Here is a 21,894-nt window from a genome sequence, read left to right as displayed (position 1 = left end):
TATACTTTTTGATGCTTTAGAAATATTTTTTTCTTATTTGTAACCAAGATGAATATAACAATATTTTTGTTTGGCTTAATAACAAATTTTTATTCCAACCCTTTCTTTTCTTTTTTTAATGTATGCGTAGGGAAAATTTTTCAGCAGTCTTATCTTTCCAGTTTAATCATATTATCTGAACTTAGGGGAAAAAAGCAAGACAACATATGAATAAATTTCTAATATTATTCTGTTCAGGATATCTTTGAAAATGAAGACTTTGGATTCATATCTGGGGTAGACAACCAGCCGTGTTTATATGATGAGCTTAATCCGAGATCGGTGGGCTCATCACAACTCGGGTTTGTATTTTCCATATTAATATGCGCTTTGGCCATTTGATTTTAAGATACTCAGAATTTGAGACAGTATAGAAGGCATATAACAATGTGAAACAAGTGAATTACTCTGATAAACTATTGGTTCATTTTAAAATCAAATTGTGTTGGTTTGCCATTGGTGTAGAATTTCCAGAGTACTGTAACTTCTGTTAGGGGGCCAGTGATGTTTATACATATAGGTTTGAAACTAACTTATTCATGTTTATTTTATACTTATTACATGTTATATTGGTGCTATATGTTAAACCAGTTCTTCAAAAACTGGAAAACCTTGTCTTCCTTTAGCTATTTATCTAGAGTTTATGCAGTTTGAACAATCTGGAATAATAATAGCATTTAAGATTAGAAAAAGAAGTGAATTTAAATCCAAATTTCACTAGTTTCTAACTTTGAGGTCTTGAGCTATCCACAGCCTCTAAGTACTTAGTTTCTTCTTCTAATAAATGGAAACATAAGACATTTCACATTTGCCTTAGTGGATTTCTATGATTGTCAAATTAAGTGACACATTTGAAAATATTCTTTTCTTCCCCCCTTCAGACTGTAATATCAATATTTTCCTTTCTTTTTATTCTTTCTTCCATTCCTGTTTCCTTATTTCTATTTTTTCACTGTCTTTTTCTTTGCAATTTGTGAAATTAAAACATGGATCTGAGTTAGACACATGTCCAACTCTCTAGGCCCTAGCCTTTTCACTATTTGTTATCTTTATCTTAATGTTATACTTGTAAAACATTGTGAAAGTATTTCAGTAGTTCATAGGATAGTGCTATTTTACCATAGGTTAAATATAATTTGATTCTTAGCAAAATTGTCAATATAAACCACAATCGTAATTCATGTGAAATGCAAGTAACTTGATGTTAATCTTTTTGAATAATACTGAAAATAGAAATGTCAATCAATAAGGTTATATTAACATGAACAATATGAGTTAAATATAAAATGTATTGCATTTAACTGTTATGACTTAAAAATAAAATTGCTTGGGGTAAGGTTATTTGCTGCCACTTTTGTAAAAGTGAAACACCATTAACTAGAAAGAGAGAGAGAGACAGAGGGAGAAAGAGAAAATATGTAAAAAACCACAAAAGGAGTTTTAAAATGTATGGCTTATGTGACAGACAACCTTGACTCACAGTGGTCTAAATCATTCTTCTACAGAAGTTAGTGAATCCCAAGATTACAGCCTTGAACTGGATAAGCATGATGCTTGTCCACGAAGGCAAAAAAGAATAGCTACATCAATGACGAATAAATGTGGAGAAAACAGTAAGTCCTATGTTCCATTCACCTTTTCTTATATACTGAGGTATATGTTAGATGCTCTATGTCAAATTAGTAGTAAGCATTTAGCTTATTTTACCTTCATGAAGAAAAAAATAAGAGATTGTCATTAATTTATAGCATCATTTTCATTATAAACTGAACAAAAGAAAAAACTTTTGTTGTCATCCATGCTATACAATATTGATTGTTCTGCTGGAGCTAGCCAACATGAATAATAAAAAAAATTACAAACATTTATCTACTGGGCTGCTGAGAAAAAATGCTCTTCCCCTGCAAAGCCAAGTATTAAGTCAGCAAAGGACAAAGTTAAAATTGCATAGTACAGATTATAGAGGGAGTTTAGTGAAATGTAAGTCCTCTACATTGATTGAGGAGTGAGAGGAATGCAGACTAGTTTGAGCCTTCTGGATTTAGGGAGGGAACCAGGAAATGCCAGTCAAGAGAGGGGAAGAAATTCATAGTAGCTTCATTTGAAAGAAAAAGAACTATGGAAGCTAAGCTTGAAATTAGGGCCCACCCAAGTCCTGCATTTCTAGGTCAAAAGAATCTGCATGCCAAAGACAAATGCTCATGTAAATATTAGATTTGACCACTTGTGGAAGTCTGTTTACAGCACCATTTGTAAATTATGTGAATTTCATTACTTAGAAATATTAAAAACACAAATATCTGATAAATTGGCTTGATTAAAGGTAAATTAAAAAGAACAGTTCTCTATTAGCTACCAAAACAAGGAAATGTATTAAAATCTTTATTTATAAGTCAAAAAATCAGGGCTGCAGAGATAGCATTATGGTTATGCAAAAATATTTAATGTCTGAAGCTACAAGGTCTCAGGTTCAGTACTCAGCATCACCATAAAGGAGAGCTGAGCAGTGCTCTGTTCTCTCTCTCTCTCTCTCTCTCTGTACCTCATTCTCTATATCTATCTCTGTCTCTCCTATAGAAATAATATTGGTGCATAGTCATAGTGATGAACATAAAGTAAAATATACATAGTGAAAATAGAAACTTAATTATTTGAGAATAAAAGCATTCTGAACATACAATGCTATTTCCCCAACCCTAATTTAACGCTCTTGAGGATGACATTAAATGTAATGGGGCCTAAAAGTTCTTAAAATAAATGTAGGGAATTGGGCAGTAGTGCAGCGTGTTAACCGCAGTGGCACAATGCTCAAGGACCAGTGTAAGCATCCTGGTTTGAGCCCTGGCTCCACACCTGCAGGGGAGTCGCTTCACAAGTGGTAAAGCAGGTCTGCAGGTGTCTATCTTTCTCTCCCCCTCTTTGTCTTCCCCTCCTCTCTCCATTTCTCTCTGTCTTATCCAACAACATCAATATAAATGAAACAGCAATAATAACTACAACAATAAAACAAGGGCAACAAAAGAGAATAAATAAATAAATATTTTTAAATAATAAATAAATGTAATATGGACATTATAAGACACAAAGCATATTAGAAAACTAGAAATAATTACATATACTTACAATGGGCAGATTAAGTTTAAGGTGACTAACAGCTAGTACATATAGGGAGGCACTATATGAAAAAAAGTAGTATTTCATATCAATGAGGATACACTAATTTATTCAGTAACTGATGTTAGAAAAAAACGGTTCTCATGTGGATTCTGTTATTGTGGTCACCGGGGCTTTCCCTATACCAAAATGACTTTTTCAAAAACAAAGAGAGGCAGAGTCAGAGAGCTAGTGGGAGAGCTACCAGCTTCTAAGTTTGTCCGAAGTGCAGTGGAGGCTGGGCTCAAAGTTAGGGTCTTGCACATAGCAAAGCAGGAATGCTATCCTCTAGCTTCTACCTGAATTTTCAAAATTAAGTTTGAGTTGCTACCTTAATTATTATAAACACACACAAGTGCACATGTGCATACCCACACTTCAAATGGACCAAATAAAATAAACATACATCACTGCAGTAGAACATAGACAGCATTCATTTTATAGCATAACAGTGAAGACGGGCTGGTTGAGTGCACATGTTATCATGAGTACCTGGGTTCAAGGCCCCAGTCCTCACTGGTGGGTGGAAAGCTCACAAACAATGAAGTAGTACTGCAGATGTCTCTCTCTCTCTCTCCCTCTCTCTCTCTCTCTCTCTCTCTTCCTCCCTCCCTCCCTTGCACTCTCCATTTCTTTCTGTCTTGTCAAATAATAATAATGAAGAATAGTGAAAACATTTTTACTCCTAAAAAGTGTAGTAAAATTTAGATAGATCAAATTAACCACAGAAAAATCACTGACTTCAGGACCCCAAAAGAATCAAAAATAATATTTAAAACATATCATATGACAGGGAACTTCTTTTAAAATTAAATGTGAGGAAGAACCTAGTAACAATATAAAAAAGAAAATCTGGGTTGGGGAGATAGTGTTGAGAGACAAGGTACCATCCTGAAAACAAGAATGGTTATAGGCATGGCTTGGAAAGGTGGAGGTGGTGACTGGTCCGTGGGTAAAGCCAAATGGTGCTGGAGAGGAGGGCAAAATAATGACAGTGCACAGAAAGACCAGGTAGATCATCTTTATTTCTTACAGAGCTCAGCTTCTACAGTGAAACAATAACAATGACTTTATTTCTCAGCTTAGACAACAAAACATGTTAGCACAGTGTCCAAAGTGTAACTCAATGAAACGGTGAAGACATAACAAAAACTTCTTGTTGACTTTCCCTTCACCCAGCTGCAGCCTGCAGTTGAGGTCAAAATAACCTTTGCTTGTCTGCCAGTGATTTCTACACAATCTGTGTGATTGAGTCCAAAAGTCAGAGCAAACTTTCCTGGACTTTGTCCACTAGAACCTTATAAACCTCCTTGGAACCATACATTGTTGCTCAGGCCAATGACCCCAGGGACAAGGTGGGACTTGGGTTTTAAAAGCTACAATCTGTGAGTTCTCACTCTCTCTTGTCTGGACCACCACCATGTAAGTGTTAACTTAGTCTTTTTGGGGTGGGGGAGGTAGCATAATGGTTATACAAAGACACTCTCTTGCCCAAGTCTCCAAAGTCCCAGGTTAAATCCCCTGCACCACCATAAACCAGAGTTAAGCAGAGCTCTGATGTGTGAGTGTGTGTGTGTGTGTGTGTGTGTGTGTGTGTGTGTGTGTGTGTGTGTGTGTCTTTCTCTGCATCTCTCTGAAAATAAAATAAATTAAATATTTAAAAAAAAATCTTGGTCTTTTTACTCTTTCTCTCATGCCCTAACATGTAAATGTTCTCAATTTTACTGAATAAAAGTTTAAAGTACCTGAATAATCAAGCTCCCACCTCAATTTTTTGCTGAGATAATGTGTGATGAACTACTTAATGTTGGAGAAGAACTTTTAATGTTGGGGGAATGAACACTAGTCTCTCCTATCCCCCAAAATAATAGCATAATGGTTATGAAAAAAGACTTTCATGACTGAGGAACCAAAGGTCCCAGGTTCAATCTTTCGCCTCACCATAATTCATAACCGATCAGTACTCTAGTGTTGAGAGAGAGAGAGAGACAGAGACAGAGAGACAGAGAGAGAGAGAGAGAGAGCAGATAAAAATCTCAGAGAAGTAAGTATATTTGTCGTGAGCCGAGCTAGCCCCACTGGATGACAAGGTTACAGTATAGTTAGGGGAGCTGCAATGCAGCCCCTTTAAAGTGAAGCTAAAATGGACCCACTTTAACTGGGGACAAACTGCTTTCAGTTTCAGCCTTCTAATTCCACTTACTATTTTTCTTGCATATTCCAGTAAAAGGATACAGAAGTCTAAGAGCAGTTAATGATTCTTTCTCAAATTGCCCAATATTGTGTATTGGTCCTAAAAATGTCACTACTAGTAAATTCTCTGGCTACAGATAAAATCTATTATACAAGATTATTCGCCACCTACATCTGTTGCCAAAGTAAAACAAGTAAAAATGCTATTAGGAAACAGTTAAATACTTGGTACAAGAAAATAAAATGTAAGTATTGGCTGCTTGACTATGAATAGAGATAAATATCTACACAGCTTAAACTTTAACTTGCTTGCTTTATATAATGGACATTATTGTAACCTTTTAATCTGGATAGGAATGTCTCAAATGTTTAAGCATGAATAAATATTATTTTAACATGACATTTTATTAATAGAATATTTTCTTAGAATAGGAATAAACATTCTGTTGTAAGAATAAAACGTATAGTGATTATCAAAACTGAAACAATGGTCTTGAAATGTATCATAAAATGTACCAAACTATGGTAAAATGTTAGTTAATTGCAATGTATTTTACACAACTTTATGTAAACCACTATTATTTATTGTAAACCACTATAATTTATTGTAAACCACTATAATTTATTGCAGGGTATATATATATATATACCCTGCAATAAATTTTCTGGCAGAGAGAATTTTGCCTTGCACTTGCACGCACAAGTCCTTGGTGTTTCTCTTTCATTCACTGATGCCGACTTTCCTACGAAAGACTCTGAACCTGCCAAGGCTGGACCCCAGCATATATTCATTTTTTTAAGCATAGTAAAGATGCTGGGAGCAGGGTGGTAGTGCAGCAGGTTAATCGCACATGGCACAAAGCACAAGGACCAGCATAAGAATCCCAGTTCGAGCCTCCAGATCCTCACCTGCAGAGGGGTCACTTCACAAGTAGTGAAGCAGGTATGCAGGTATCTCTCTCTCTCTCTCTCTATCTATCTATCTATCTCCCCCTCCTCTCTTGATTTCTCTCTGTCCTATCCAACAACAATAGCATTAATAACAATGACAACAACAGGGGCACAAGAAGGGCAACAAAAATGGTAAAAATGGCCTCTAGGAGCAATGAATTTGTAGTGCAGGCACTGAGCCCCAGTGATAATCCAGGAGGCAAAATAATAATAATAAACAATTAATTAAAAAAGATGCTAAACACTACTCATAAGTGAGAAAAATGAAAGTATTATTTTATCTGACTTAAAGCTGATTGTTAATAATAACTCATGCAAAAGAAAAAATGAGAAAATATTTAAAATTTACTTTTGACAGTACAAAAATTGGTGGGGTATACTTGAATTTTCTTTTATTGCCAGAGCAATAACAATATTGTTCACCTCTGGCTTTTGGTGGTACTGGGGATTGAACCTGGGATCTTTGGTACCTTAAGCATAAAGATATTTTTGTATAATTATTGATGTTGTCTCTCTACCCCTGAATGAAACTTTTCAATAATTACAAAATTCTGAAATAAAAATTTCTGTGTTAAGAATTTCCTCCAGAGAAATATTAAAAACATTGGTATATATACATGGAATGTTATTTACATTATTTTTGATATTATATATACATATATATATGTATACCAAAGCACTGATCAGCTCTGGCTTATGGTGATGTGAGGGATTGAACCTGGGACTTTGGAGCCTCAGACATGAAAGTCTCTTTGTATAACCATTATGCGGTCTACCCCTTGCTTATTATTTATATTATTTCTTAGAGTATAAATAATAAAACAACTTACATACTGGAGAAAAAAAATCAAGTCTTTTAATTATTGTACCTAACTGTATTTGTGCACACTTTTGTTGGACAGAGTCTCCATTTGCCCTAGCCAGGTCTATTGCTGTCGTTATGGGGATTCGTTTATTATTGGTGGCAGTGGCTTGGAGCGTGACTTGTAAGTGATGACAGAGAAACCATGAACAATATTTTTTTATCTCATAACTGTAATGCATTTCTTTGATTGTTAACCAGAAGCACAAAAATGTATTTCTGAATGTGTTATTTTGCATTATTCAATGTGTTCTAATGTGTGTTGTCAATTTAGAAGTTTATTAATTATTTTTGCCAGAACAATGCTACTAATAAGATATCTCTTAATAATTTTTGTTCTTAGTTGCATTATTTAATCAAGAAGTTCCAATATGTTTGAAAGGTAAGTGGAAGTTTTCTACTAATTTGAAGCATGAATTTCACGCATGTATATGTGTGTGCATGCTCTATACTTAGATATAGTAATGTACAGTGACTCTAACAAAAGAATATGTAAGAAAATTATTAATGTTATCCACAATTCACTATAGTATTTTAAAAGCTTGATTAGATTTTTTTTTTGCACTTGAGGGAAACTTATAAAAGAAGGAAGCTATACAGTTTCAATCTCTCTGTAAATGTATAGTGATGTGGGAGTCAGGCAGTAGCACAGCAGGTTAAGCGCATGTAGCATGAAACTCAAGGACCTGTGTGAGGATCCCATTTGGAGCCCTTGGCTCCCCACCTGCGGGGAAGTCACTTCACAAGCAGTGGGTGTAGCAGGTCTGCAAGTGTCTATCTTTCTCTCCCCCTCTCTGTCTTTCCTCCTCTCTACATTTCTTTCTGTCCTATCCAACAACAACAACATCAATAACAACAACAATAAAAAAGGGCAACAAAAAGGAAATAAATAGATATTTAAAAATATCTTTTTAAAATATGTAGAGATGTACCATAACATAATAGTTCAATTTTCTGCAATTTTAAAGCTGGAGTAAAAGTTGATATTTAAACTTTGCAAACAAAACCTCCTATAACGTTCAGGCACATGCAAATTTAACATATTGTTCTTTTCTAGAAAATTACTGTGGCCCATGTCCTGAAAGCTGGTTATGCTACAGAAATAACTGCTACCAATTTTCCAATGAGAGCAAAACCTGGTATGAAAGTAAAGCTTCTTGTATGAATCAAAATTCCACTCTTCTCAAGATATATAATAAAGAAAAGCAGGTTGAGTATTTGTTTTAATCACCCTTCCTACATTTGAGCCTGACAAGCAAATTACTTGGATATTAACCTGAAACAATAGAAGTTCTAAAGCTCAGAGAAACCAAGCACAATTCTGTCTACATTCAGATAAGAAAGTACAGAAATCACAGGCATTCTGTACATGTATATTTAGGTATCATGGGTAGAAAGAAATGATGCATCCTTATGAACTTGTATTTATCAAGATTCTGAAAATGGGTTGGTGAGATAGTGTAATGGTTATGCAAACACTTTCATTCCTGCGGCTCCAAAATTATATAGGCTGAATTCCCTGCATCACCATGAGCTGAACAGTGCTCTGGTAAAACAAACAAACAAACAAACAATAAATAAATAAATAAAATATCAGAAATTGAGAGGGAAAAGAGAGAGAGAGAGAGAATGAGATCTGTAGCCCTGCTTCACTATTCTCAAAGCTTTTCCCCTGCAGGTGAGGACCAGGGGCTCAAACCCTGGTCCTTGTACATTGTAACATGTGTACTCAGCCAGCCCCCTGAAGCTGAATTTACTATTTTTATTTTTTAAATTAAATTAATTTATTTATGATTAGATAGAGATGGAGAGAAATTGAGAGGGGGAGGGAAGATAAAGAGGGAGAAGACAGAAACCTACGGCCCTGCTTTACCACTTGTGAAGCTTCCCCATGCAGGGGGAGACCAGGGACTTGAACCCAGGTACTTGTGTGTGTGCTAACCAGGTGCACCACTGCCTGGAGCCAAAAAGCTGAATTTATTTGCAATTCCCAACAGGATTTTTTTAAGTTGGTGAAGTCATATCATTGGATAGGACTGGTACGAAATCCACCAAATGTTTCCTGGCAGTGGGAAGATGGTTCCTCTCTGTTGCCTGACCAGTAAGTCTGTATTTGTACCTCTCCCCCTATGATCACTCAACTACCCCATTTTCTTTCACCAATGCCAGGATATGTCCACTGTCTGACAGATTCAGCAAAAAATTGCTAGGGTCTAGTGCAATAAGTTATGATGCAGGTAAGCTAATGTCAATAGCAATAATATAGTGACACTGATTTCTTAGCTTGTGCTAAGAACTGTGGTAGATAGGTCTTTTCTTTTTTTTTTAAGATTTATTTATTTATTTATGAGAAAGATAGGAGGAGAGAGAAAGAACCAGACATTACTCTGGTACACGTGCTGATGGGGATTGAATTTAGGACCTCATGCTTGAGAGTTCAATGCTTTACTTACTGTGCCCCTCCCAGACCACTGGAAGATAGGTCTTATACTATATGCATGTTTTATAGATTTTTAGTTGTCAATATATTCATATGTCAACATAAAATTACCATTGTGAGTTAGTGAAACTGAAACTTTTCTGAATTTGATCTAGCCCACTGATATTAAATGTAAAATGAGAACATAGAAAAAAAGGAATTTACTTATTCAAATAACCCATTGTGGTGTTGTGCTGTGATGCAGAGGAGAGAGAGAGAGAGAGAGAAGATCCAGAGTGGAGAGGGAACACAATTCTTTATTCATGAGGGCACCTCAAAGTTGGGTGAGAGCACAGTGGTTCGGGCCATGTAGAGCTAGCCAAAATGGCTGCCTCTTGCAGCACCCTTTTCTGCATCTAACCATTGAGGTGAAAACCGGGCAAGAGAGAGAGGCAGAAGAAGAAGGGCTTTATAGGACAAAAACCAGGAGTGACGAGCTGGGACAGGATTGGTTGGCAAGGTCACTTCGAGAATATCGTATTAACTCTCACGGGAACTGGCACTAGTCTGAGGGGACATCTGCACAGCATCTCCCCCTTTCTTTTTACCCAATGGCCACAGTATATGAAATTTAGAGTGGAGCAGGCCTAAATGCTTTTTAAGGAATGCCATGCTTAGATGGGAAGATGTAGGATGTTTTTGTGGGGGAGAGAAGACTGACATAGCCACCAACCTTGTGAGATTTATGTGTCCCCCCTGTGCTCAACCCCTCTGTAGAGAGAGATACTTACCTGGAGGGATTCATCTCATAGGTTAAGCTCTGCCAGACTCCGTCATCTCCTCACAATATTTCTACATCTTTTCCTATCTTTCTATCTAGTCATCACATTAAGATGTTTCAATGTCTGTAAAAGACTCCATCTGTGAGGAATAGTAGTGTAGGGGTGAGCAGAAACCTTTTGGGCATAAACCTGAAAGCTATAACAAAACAGGAAGGGACAAGTAGGGGAGCAGTAAGAGCCAGTGTCATGCCAAGAGAAGGCTTGGTGCAGAAAGGAGCATTTCCTGCCTCTGGGGGCGTCCCCTGCCTCTGGGGGCAGGGCTTTGTAATGGGGGGTTTCTGCCTCTGGGGGCATCTCCTACCTCTGGGGGCAAGGCCTAGTAATGAGGGGGAATTTCCTGCCTCAAAGGGCAGGGCCTGCAGGGGGGAGGGTGTGCCTGCCAAGCGAAGGGGCTGTTTGGCACTATACAGTCCCCAAGGCAACTGGCTGCAAGGTCCAAGAACTAGTGCAGGTCAGTCTTTGAAAAACCGGCAGCGTGAAGGGAAGGAAGCTGCTGTAAAATTGTGTAAAGTGTCCAATGGGTGTACCAGCAAGTCTGACAGAAGTCTCAGTCCAATGCAGATGACCAGGAGAAATGCCAGGGGATGAAACGCTGCCTGTCTATCTCCATGGGGAAGGTCAGCCACTAGAATTCCGCTTTACTGTAGAGAGTGGGCTGGAAATGCCAAAGCATGACAGACAAAGCAGAAGCAGGAAGGACAGACAGGCAGTAAGAAAGTTCTGTCCTTGGTTCTTCAGATCTTGTCAGGTCATATCATGGGTTTCAGGGGGTGTGCCACTGTAGTCTAGTGGGCGATGTCAGAGTGTGCAGGTGTCCAGATGGTTTTTCCTGGGATTCCTGTGAAAGAAACACAATCTGCTTCCCATGGTTAACAGGTTAACTGCTTCGAATTTTTTTATAGAAAAAGAGGTTTGGTGCCTTAGCCAACTGAATATTGAGGGGATGTATCTCCCCTAATTTCTTTCTTTACTTAATTGAGCCTAGGTGTTTGGTCGGCCCTCTCAACAACCATTTGTCTTTGGGGGTAGTAAGGGATGTCTGTGATATGGGTGATGTTATAAAGGGAAACATCTTTAAATTGTTGGCTGACAAAGGCAGGCCTATAGTGGAAGGACGAGATACACCACTTAAGTGTAGAAAAACATGTGAATGTTGTTAATTCACATGAGTTGTATATGGAGGAACTTCTTATAGTTTAATACCTTACAATATGAGCAGATGCTTCTTCATGTGCAGGCTTGACAACTGTAATAATTTATTTGTGAAAAAAATTAAAATTGTAACAAGTTAGAAGTTTACTATAATTGATAACTCGATGATTATAATTGATTTAAGTATCTTTATAATTTTTGAAGGTCTTTCTCATATCATTTAAGGTTCTTTAGCCAATTTAAGTGCAATAAAATGTGGTAAAGAAAAGAACCATTGCTACAGCCTCAGGCATGAGAATTATTAGCATAACCACTGTGTGATCTATCAGTTGCCTGGGCTGGTTCTACCTCTAATTGAGAAGGTATTTGAGAGCTTTACATATCAATAACGTTTTTTTTTCTTTTGTTACACCCATTTAAGATGGAGACACACCCTAGGTGTGCGCAGAATTTTCAGAACAATTTTAGTTAAAATATATTGGTTTTTTAAAATTTATTTTTTATTTAAGAAAGGATAAATTAACAAAACCATAGGGTCATTGTGGGTTGCAGAAGGCAGAAGGTCTGGCTTCTGTAATTGCTTCCCCGCTGAACATGGACGTTAACTGGTCAGTCCATACTCCCAGTCTGCCTCTCTATTTCCCTAGTAGGGTGGGTCTCTGGAGAAGCTGAACTCCAGCGCACATTGGTGGGGTCTTCAGTCCAAGGAAGCCTCGCAGGCATCCTGATGGAATCTGGAACCTGGTGACTGAAAAGAGAGTTAACATACAAAGCCAAACAAATTGTTGAGCAATCATGGACCCAAAGCTTGGAATAGTGGTGAGGAAGTGTTAGGGGGGTACTCACTGAAAACTCTAGTGTACTTCTGCTTTCAGGTATATATTTGCACTAGTTTATGGATAAGTGTGAACATATGCTTTCTCTCACAGAACCTGCTCTATATCTAGGTTTTGGGACTTTGTTAGAAAGTGAACAACCTGGGATGGAATTAGAGAATACTATGAAAGGAAAGGTCTCACCCGAGTAATGAAGCTGAAGGGCTGTCATTCCACACGTGAAGTCTCTGGACACAGTCTGAGCTGAAGCATGTTGAGGTGGCAATCGTTGGGTTGATTAGGTTGTGATCAGCAGATGCAATATTATTTGATATGGATTGGGAGAGGCATGTGGGAAAGTGAGCTAATATATTGATTTTTAACAAATTTTTACCTCATACTTTAAATGCAAATTAATTTTACCTTTATGAGCATTATGTTGAAAACTCTTTTATTTAACTTTGCCTGGTAAGAATGTAGCCTTAAAGTTACATTTTTTAACCTTAAAGTTAATGTTTACCAAACTTTAAACACACACATAAACATGGTCTTTAATACACAAGAGGAAAAAAACTTTTGTTACGAAGACATGTCATTTTAAACACAAATTTTGATCTGTAGTGTCTTAGTTGAACCATTTCTACTCACATGGTTTAAGACTAAAATGTTTTATATTTATTTTAAGACTTAAAAAAATATCAAAAGAGGAGAAAAACAATTTTTGTACTGTTTTTTGGATGTCTCTAGAAATGATGGCTGTGTCTAGAATTTTTTTTTAATAAAGTCAATTGAGTTTCAGAATACTCAGGGCAAAATAGGTCATACTAAAATTCTATCATTTAAATCATTCTCTTAAAAAACTCTACTGAAAGCAGAGGGGTTAGACAGCAAGCAGGCTTAAGATATTTAGAGAGAGTGGGGGGGAGAGAGAAATGGTAGGGAGGTTTTGTTTTGGGGCTCTGTGAACTAATTTTTTTAGATTTTGCCATTTTGTATTATGAGTCCCAGAGGATGTCCTACCTCTGGGAAAAGTGGCAGGGGGAGGGGCCACAGAAGCTGTGGTAGCAGCCAAAGACATGTCTGCCGAAATAGGAGCCTCTGGGCAACAGCCTCATGTTTGGTTAGATTAGGGCTGTTTTTCAGGTTAGAGTCAGTTATTCCTGTGGGAGACATGGGAGGGGACCCAAGCGCTATAATCACGGTCAAGAGAAACCAAGGTGTGGCCCAGAGCAAAATGTTCCAGAGACAGAGACAGAGACAGAGAAACTATCTCATGAAGAAAGAGTAGAGGCTTTGGGAAACTTCTTCATAAGTAGAAAGGATAGTTAGCCAAATAGCTTTACTTATTTGCAGGATGGGCCGGTTAGGTCCCACATTGGTGCCGGTCCCTGTTTGGGTGCCAAGTATCAGCTGCACTGCAGAGGAGAGAGAGAGGAGATCTGGAGTGGAGAGGGAACACAACTCTTTATTCGCATGGGCACCTCAGAGTTGGGTGAGAGCACAGCAGTTTGGGCCACCTGGAGCTAGCTGAAATGGCCACCTCCTGCTACACTCCGCACACTTCCATTCATCGATGTGAAAAACAGGCAAGAGAGTGGGCAAGAGAGAGGGGAGGAAGAAGAAGGGCATTGTAGGGCAAAACCCGGGAATGACGAGCTGGGACAGGATTGGTTGGGAAGGGCACTTCGAGAATATTGTATTAACTCTTGAGGGAACTGGCACTAGCCTGAGGGGACAACATGTTGGAATAGGCACTCTGAGAATGTCCCAACTCTCACAGGAACTGGCACTAGCCTGAGGGGACATCTGCACAGAAGATAAAATTACTGAGACCTTATTCATAGTCAAGTTCATCTGTGATGAGGGAAGAAGATTTAGGGATTCATGGTATCTTCCTGTGGATATTGAGTGTTGGAGACTCTGATTCCACATCTGAGCCATCAGGATACCTTCATCAGAAGCAAAAAGGGGCAAGTTGAATCAAGAGGGAGCAAATAGTGATTTCAGGGGACTGCCTCGTCTAGTCAAAGACCGAGCTTTCAATTAGTATAGAAATTATCTTGATTAAGCTCTAGGTAAGCAAATAGGGATGAAGTGATGAGCATTTGAATGTTTAGGGCCAACCTATTTTAGAAAAGTAATTTCCCAGCAAAAGACAAGGGATCCCAGTTTATTCTTCTGCAGAGGGATTCTCGAAGTGGACTAATGCTTATAATTTTTATCCTAGGTTGTTGATCGAGTTTAACTCTTCCTCAAGAAATCAATCTTTTAAAGGGTAGGGAGAGGCTAGAAAGGGCCCTGGATCACAGTGAAGGCCAGTACCCGAATTGGCAAAGTAAATGGAGGAAACTAATTAGATGATAGTATTACAAAATCAAACCAGTGTCCATCAACACAAATCTGTTTTAGATTTGTGGCTTGAATAGGCAGCATCCTGGGAGGAGATGGATTTTTACTTAAAAGTGAGTGTCTGTGGCAGGGCATAGAGAGTGGGTGTGTGTTTGTATTTTGCCATCTGTCTGGGGTGTAACAGGAGATATGATCTCTAACCTCAGCTTGTCTAGGAAAAACCAGTGGGGTCCAAGAAGCAAGAAGTTCTTAACAGCAATATTCAGTCATAAGGATATATTTTTTTTCCTTTTGGTCAATTTCAATTGAAATGACCAAATCACTCTTCCTTCAGCCTTCTATTTTCCATCTATTCCTGTCAGAAAACAAATCACTTTGCAAAGCGTTTGCAAAGATCTCAAAGTCACACAAATACATACATTTATCTACACGGAATAATAGAAAAAGTACATATACACATCTTTTGCTATATATGTGTGTATATGAATACATATAATGTATGAGGATTTCATAATTTTTATATTATTAAGTAACACTGCATATATCAGAAGTGTTTATTTTCACACAAAGCACACCTGCTGACATTTTATTTTCTGAATTTATTTTTAACACATTTGTTAACAAAATTTTAAATATTCATTACATTCAAATATATATATGAAGATCCTAAACTTTCTAAATTGACTGATGTCCAATATATAAAAAAGTCACCGAATGTAAGTTTTACTTGTTTATGTTTAAGTTGGTTATAATTTTCATATTTGTGAATTAAGAAATACTAGACAAAGTTTCTCAAATATCTCTTGAAATTATACTACTTCACTACCCAAAGTCAATTCAATGTCATTTAATGTTTATATTACAACATTAAGGTGTGAATGTAATTTGTCCTTTCTCATCTAGATTAACAATGGTTGAAATGCAAAATGGAAGTTGTGCAGTTTATGGCTCAAGTTTTAAAGGCTATACAGAAAGTTGCTTGACTCCAAACACTTACATCTGCATGCAGAGGAATGATTTATAAAAGACTCATAGACATAGAAGATGTTCACTGGATGTTGTTCATGAAGAAATCTTTAAAAAAAATCACCAATACTCATTGAATTATTCTTTCATCTTGATGTGGAACTGAGGGATAACTTAGTCTGCTATGTGTGTTGCCGAGGTTTGAGCCTCAGCACCACAGGGCTGTATCACAGTGCTGGAGAAACATAAATGAAAGCTTATATATACTTTCAAAAATAATATAATGTAAATTGCCTATGTTCCTGTTCCTGGAATTAAGAAAAAGGGAGGTAGTCCACAGTTTGAGGGGAGGAGGGTGATCTAGCTCTCTAAGGGAGAAGATAGTGGTTTGTTAGAAAATAAGGTGTACAGACAACTTTCCTGAGGAGATGTGAACTACATCTCTGTGATAACAACTCTGTAAATCAGGGGTCAGTGGTGGCACAACTGGTTGAGTGCACATGTTACAATGCACAGATTCAAGTCCTCAGTCCTCACCTTCAGGGAGAAAGATTTAGTGAGTGGTGAAGCAAGGCTGCAAGTATTTCTCTGTCTCTCCCCCTGTTTATCTTCACTTCTGAATTTTTGGCTGCCTGTATCCAATAAATGAACATAATTAAAGTAAAAAAAAAACCTCTGTAATCAACCTTTGATTAATAAAATCATTAACAACAAAATAATAAAACTATGTTTTATAACAATTTTACAGAATATAGTACAGTTTGAAGAAAATCATTGCTAAATTAGCAAAGGAAAGGGGGATTCTGCAGATTTTCAGAATTCTGTGAAAATGAGGATCCCAAGGGATATACAATCATGGATACTGACTTCCATTTGGTTGATTTGGAATAAATTTGGGGAAGTAGTTTGATTTGATAATAATCAAAGAGCTCTAGAAACACTAGGTAAAACCTAGGGCACCATAACATAAGGTTACCTGTCTTTCTAGCATTGGGCTTTCGAGATCTATAATCTCAAATAAGAAGTGAAAAATAAAATCTGGAAGAAATAGTAAGGACCCTTGCTAGTGAAGCAAATTATAATATCATCCCAAAACATAGTTTATTGACATAAAGATACAATGTTAAGCTAAATAAAACAAATATTACATTAATATTGTGAATGAATAAGTCGATTGAACCAGACATTACTTTGGTACATGTGCTGCTGGGGATTGAATTTAGGACCTCATGCTTGAGAGTTCAATGCTTTACTTACTGTGCCACCCCCCAAGACCGCATATAGAAAGCTAGGTGATATTAGCGATTAAGAGCAAGCCTTTAGAAGACTAGATAATGAAAGAATCTCCTCCTTTCCCTTCCCAAGGACAGCAGACAATTTCTGATTAACTAAGAATGTTACCAAAACCTGTCTGTCTTGTAACCTTTGTGCCATGATGGTTATCACTAACCTTCCCGCTTGCTTCCTCTTGCCACATGGTAGTTTCAGAATGTTTATTCTAGGAATGTACTCATGTGATCCCCTTGAAGTCACCTACTCCTGTTCCCTTTAAAAGGAGATGAGTTCCCAGCATCTGGGTCTCTCTCCCAAACAATGGGGCCATAGCTGGCACTCTGGCTTAGGTGTGGGGGGGTTGACCCCTCAGGTCTCTTGAGGTCCCGGTGTTCTGTGTCTGTACATGTATTATTGTGTGTATTTGTGTGAATAAATACTTCAACTTCCTCTATTTATTCTGTTGACTTCAGTGTGTCTCAGTTTGTAGTGGGTACGGTAAGAAGCAAAATACTTAACAAATATGTAGACTCTAAAAACAATGAATTTATAGAATAAAGAGTAGAACAGTGATAGCCAGTGTCACTGGTTGGGGTAGATGTTGATCAAAGGGTACAAATACTTAAACACTTGTAAAGCTGTCTCCTTGAGTTTCTTTATTTTAAACTTCTCTCATGTTAAAAACACCATGTGTTAACTGATTTTATTTGTTGTTAAGACCCTCTCTTGACAACTAAGATGAGAATATATAATATGTATGTGTGTATATAAAGTATAATAACATTCAATATGATATATTTCTCTATTTTTCTATGCAAAAAATGCACCATGACTTTTGCAACAATCAAAAACTTTCTGAAGAAAAGTAACTTCAACTAAGAATGTTGATGAAATGCTCCAAATATAGTGAATATCATAAATTAGAGACAGAGAGAGATAAGGCAGGCAGGGGTGAGGAGGGAGAGAAGGATAAGATGCAAATGATGATATGTTAATACTAAAAAAATGTGGGTAATGATATATAGTAACATTGTGTAATACTTGGACTGCTTTTTTTAATATATGAAATTATGTTAAGAACAAAAGCAAAAAAACTGGGGCCATCCTTGAAGACTCTCTTATAAATTACAACTCATCATAAAGAGACGATTAGTCTACATGTATATGTACATGTGTATGTTTATATAGATACATATATCTACTAACTATGTAAACATAGGAAAGTCAGTATGTAAATACATGTTGACCTGTCACAGTTATCACTTCTGTCACCTTTAATACTGTCAGGCTCACTACTGTTAACACATTGCAAAAGTTTTGTTTTTCTTAAAATATCACCCCTGTACACTTAGATTCATGCATATAGATGCATTGCATAAAATAGAAATTCCATTCTGTTATATTCTTATAAAGGAGTTGTGTTTGCTAAATAATAATATTGGTTTATGGTCCTCAATCATCTGGTGGTTTGGGCACCCCTGCTTGTGACCATTACATTAATTACAAAACAAGGAGTTTTTCTTCTTTCCTTCTTGTGAGTGTTGGTGTTAGAGGCAGGAAGAAATGAGAAATAACCCAGTGAGGGGCTGAGTGGCGGTGCACCTGGTTGAGAGAACATGTTACAATGTGCAAGGACACAGGTTCTAGCCCCCATTCCCCACCTGCAGGAGGAAAGCTTTGCGAGTGGTGAAGCAGTGTTGCCGGTATGTGTCTGTGTCTCCCCCTACCCTCTCAATTTCTGTCTGTCTCTATACAATAAATAAAGATAATTTCAAAAGTTAAGAGAGAAAGAGAAAATGTTTTACATCAGAAAAGGTAGCAGCAGCAAATGTTGGATAGGTTGTGGGGTCAAAGGAACCCTCCTACACTGCATGTGGAAATGTCAATTGGTCCATCTTCTGAGAACAGTTTGTAGAACTCAGAAGGCTAGAAATGGACCTACCCTATGATCCTGCAATTCCTCTCCTGGGGATATATCCTAAGGAACCCAACACACCCATCCAAAAAAATCTGTGCACACATATGTTCTTAGCAGCACAATATGTAACAGCCAAAATCTATAAGCAACCCAGGTGTCCAACAACAGATGAGTGGCTGAGCAAGTTGTTGTATATATATACACAATGGAATACTACTCAGCTATAAAAAATGGTGACTTCACCGTTTTCAGCCGATCTTGGATGGACCTTGAAAATATCATGTTAAGTGAAATAAGTCAGAAACAGAAGGATGAATATGGGATGATCTCATTCTCAGGCAGAAGTTGAAAAACAAGATCAGAAGAAAAAACACAAGGAGAACCTCTACTGTAATTGGCGTATTTCACCAAAGTAAAAGACTCTGGAGTGGTTGGGAGGGAGAATACATGTCCAAGAAGGATGACAGAGGTCCTAGTGGGGGTTGTATTGGTATATGGAAAACCTAGAAATGGTATGCACATACAAACTTTTGTATTTTCTGTTGAAGGTAAAACATTAATTTCCCAATAAAGAAATTAAAATAAAAAACATGAAATAAATTTCAAGATGGTAACCCCATAATCATAGAACATATAAGCAATTTAAATAAAGTATGAAAGAATATTCTCAACCCAGTACAATGATTATTGCACTCTCTTCTCTCCATTTTCTGTGTCTTTTAATGTTTTATTATTATGCGTGCATCTGCTATTAAATCAACAGCCACACAGAATATTTACATAGAAATGAAGTAATATTATGTGTTGGTATGCTTCTATTTCTGCTTCTAAGACCCTTCTGTTTCATTGGTTTAATCCCCCCTGCTTAACACTGTATTCTATTTACATAACCACTGTTAACTAAGCACTGCCCTGCCTGCAGGGCATTGGTTTAATCTCCACTGGTTCATGATGTCTTTTTGCTCCGCTCCCTCTCGTAGTACATCCTGATTTGCACCAGTCACTTTTTGCTCCACCCTCTCTATATCACATCCTGTTTACACCCTACTTGGCAAGTATATATGTAAGGACAGGATTGTGATTAGAGTTTAGTTTAGTTTAGTTTAGTTTAGTTTAGTTTAGTTTAGTTTAGTTTAGTTTAGTTTAGATTAGATGGCTTAGATTGTGCTGCATCCCACATGAATAAAGAGAAACTGCATACCAGCCATGAGTCCTTGGTCTGTCTCCCGCCCTCGAAGCTAGCTAGCCCGGCATAATGGCACCTGAACAGGGACCAGCACTGACGTGGGACCTAACCCGCCCATCCCCCAGATAAGTAAACTTGGCTACCCATCTGCCATGGGTTACCTTTCTACTTATGAAGAGGTTTCCCAAAGCCTCTACTGTTTCATCATGAGACAGTTTCTCTGTCTCTGGAACATTTTGTTCTGGGTCACACTTTGGTTCCCTGACTGGGAACTTTGGTTTCTTATGACCGTGATCATAGAGCTTGGAAGATGCATGGAGATTTCTCCTTGGACTTTCTGGATTCCCTCTCCTGTGTTTCCCGAGGAGAAGGACTACATTTTGCTCTGGGCCACAATTTGGTTCTTTATGACTGTGATCGTAGAGCTTGGTATATGCATGGAGATTTCCCCTGGGACTTTCTGGACTTCTTCTCGCATGTTTCCCGCTGAGAAGGACTACTCTAATTTGAGGAGCATTCTCCAGTACCCTGGCAGTCCCCAAGAATGGAGACAAACGGTTAATTCTACTCTCCTGATTGGATTCTTTCTTCGATGGGAAGACACTTTTAAAAATGGGTGCCTGAAGCAATCCAGCAGGAACCATCAGAAGCATCCTAAATGGGATTTCGAGGAGCTTTTTGGACTAGGACCCACTCCAGGGGACTCATGATGCTACATGGTGAGATCTGGATAATCTGCTTCAAGGTGAAAGAAGCAAAAACTGCCTAACGCTTTTCTCTCTGTCTCCCTCCCCCGTTGTTCTCTCTGAATATCTTAAGTTTCCTGTCTGCTTTCAGCTGCATTTTGTAAGAGAGTGATTTGAATGACTGAATTTTTGTATGACATTGACTTAAAAAAATGCTGGATGCAGCCATGATTTCTAGAGACATCCAGAGATAATCCAAAAAATTGTTTTGTCCTTTGATTTTTTTTTTACATCTTGGCATAAATCTGAAACATTTAATCCTGAACACTGTATGAGTTACGGGCAGGGCAGATAGTGCAATGATTATGTTAATGATTCTCATGCCTAAGGCTTTTAACCATGGTTCTTCTGTTTACCTTTCCACATTTTATTGAGTTTAAACTGTTTAAACCTTAAAATGATACTAGAAAGGACTTCCAATTATAATGGAGTTATCAATTCTTCTTCTTCTAGCGTTTGCCCTTCTTCCGTAGCCAGTCAACAGCATCAGGTTGAGCCTGATGTAAAGTTTAAAGACCTCCTTTGAATCTGGAGAGGTGGCAGTCGTTGACTATGTGGATCATAGTCTGTCTGTAGCTGCAGGGGCAGTTCGGGTCGTCTCTGGCTCCCCAGCGATGGAACATAGCGGTGCACCGGCCATGGCGGGCTGTGGACATGGGGGCTATGGAACCATACTGGGGCACAGTATTCTGCAGTGGAATAGCATAATGCCAGAGATGATGATCGTAGTGTGGAAGCACTCACGCCCCGTGAGGAGCTGGCCAGTCTTGCAATGATGTTATTCCTCGCGCCCACCTTTGCTGCAGTTTTTATGAGATATTTGTGAAATGACAGAGTGCGATCGAGAGTAATGCCAAGACAGACTGGCTGGGCTTCATGCCGGATTCTCGTATCGCCAAGCTGCACATTAAGCTCACGTGAGGCCGAGGCATGGTATAGATGGAAAACAGATGATACCGTTTTTGCAGTGCTAGGGATTAGTCACCATTTTTTACAGTAATCAGATATCAGAGACATGTCTTTTGTGAGTG

General features: G+C 37.9%; 1 protein-coding gene across 1 annotated transcript; it reads left to right on the top strand.

Annotated features, from left to right (window-relative positions):
* The first annotated feature begins 226 nt into the window (after nucleotides 1-226).
* Nucleotides 227-19,552, top strand: KLRK1 (killer cell lectin like receptor K1). The gene is made up of 7 exons (XM_060194388.1): nucleotides 227-341; nucleotides 1,545-1,652; nucleotides 7,239-7,322; nucleotides 7,542-7,580; nucleotides 8,256-8,407; nucleotides 9,196-9,299; nucleotides 15,679-19,552. Exons 1-7 carry the CDS (start codon nucleotides 299-301, stop codon nucleotides 15,797-15,799), a joined length of 651 nt encoding a protein of 216 aa, XP_060050371.1. The 5' UTR covers nucleotides 227-298; the 3' UTR covers nucleotides 15,800-19,552.
* Nucleotides 19,553-21,894: the final 2,342 nt, after the last annotated feature.

This window comes from Erinaceus europaeus, chromosome 7 (assembly GCF_950295315.1).
Source record: "Erinaceus europaeus chromosome 7, mEriEur2.1, whole genome shotgun sequence".
Taxonomy (NCBI): Eukaryota; Metazoa; Chordata; class Mammalia; order Eulipotyphla; family Erinaceidae; genus Erinaceus; species Erinaceus europaeus.
Note: the sequence above shows the minus strand (reverse complement) of the source record. Positions and strands in the feature narration are given on the sequence as shown.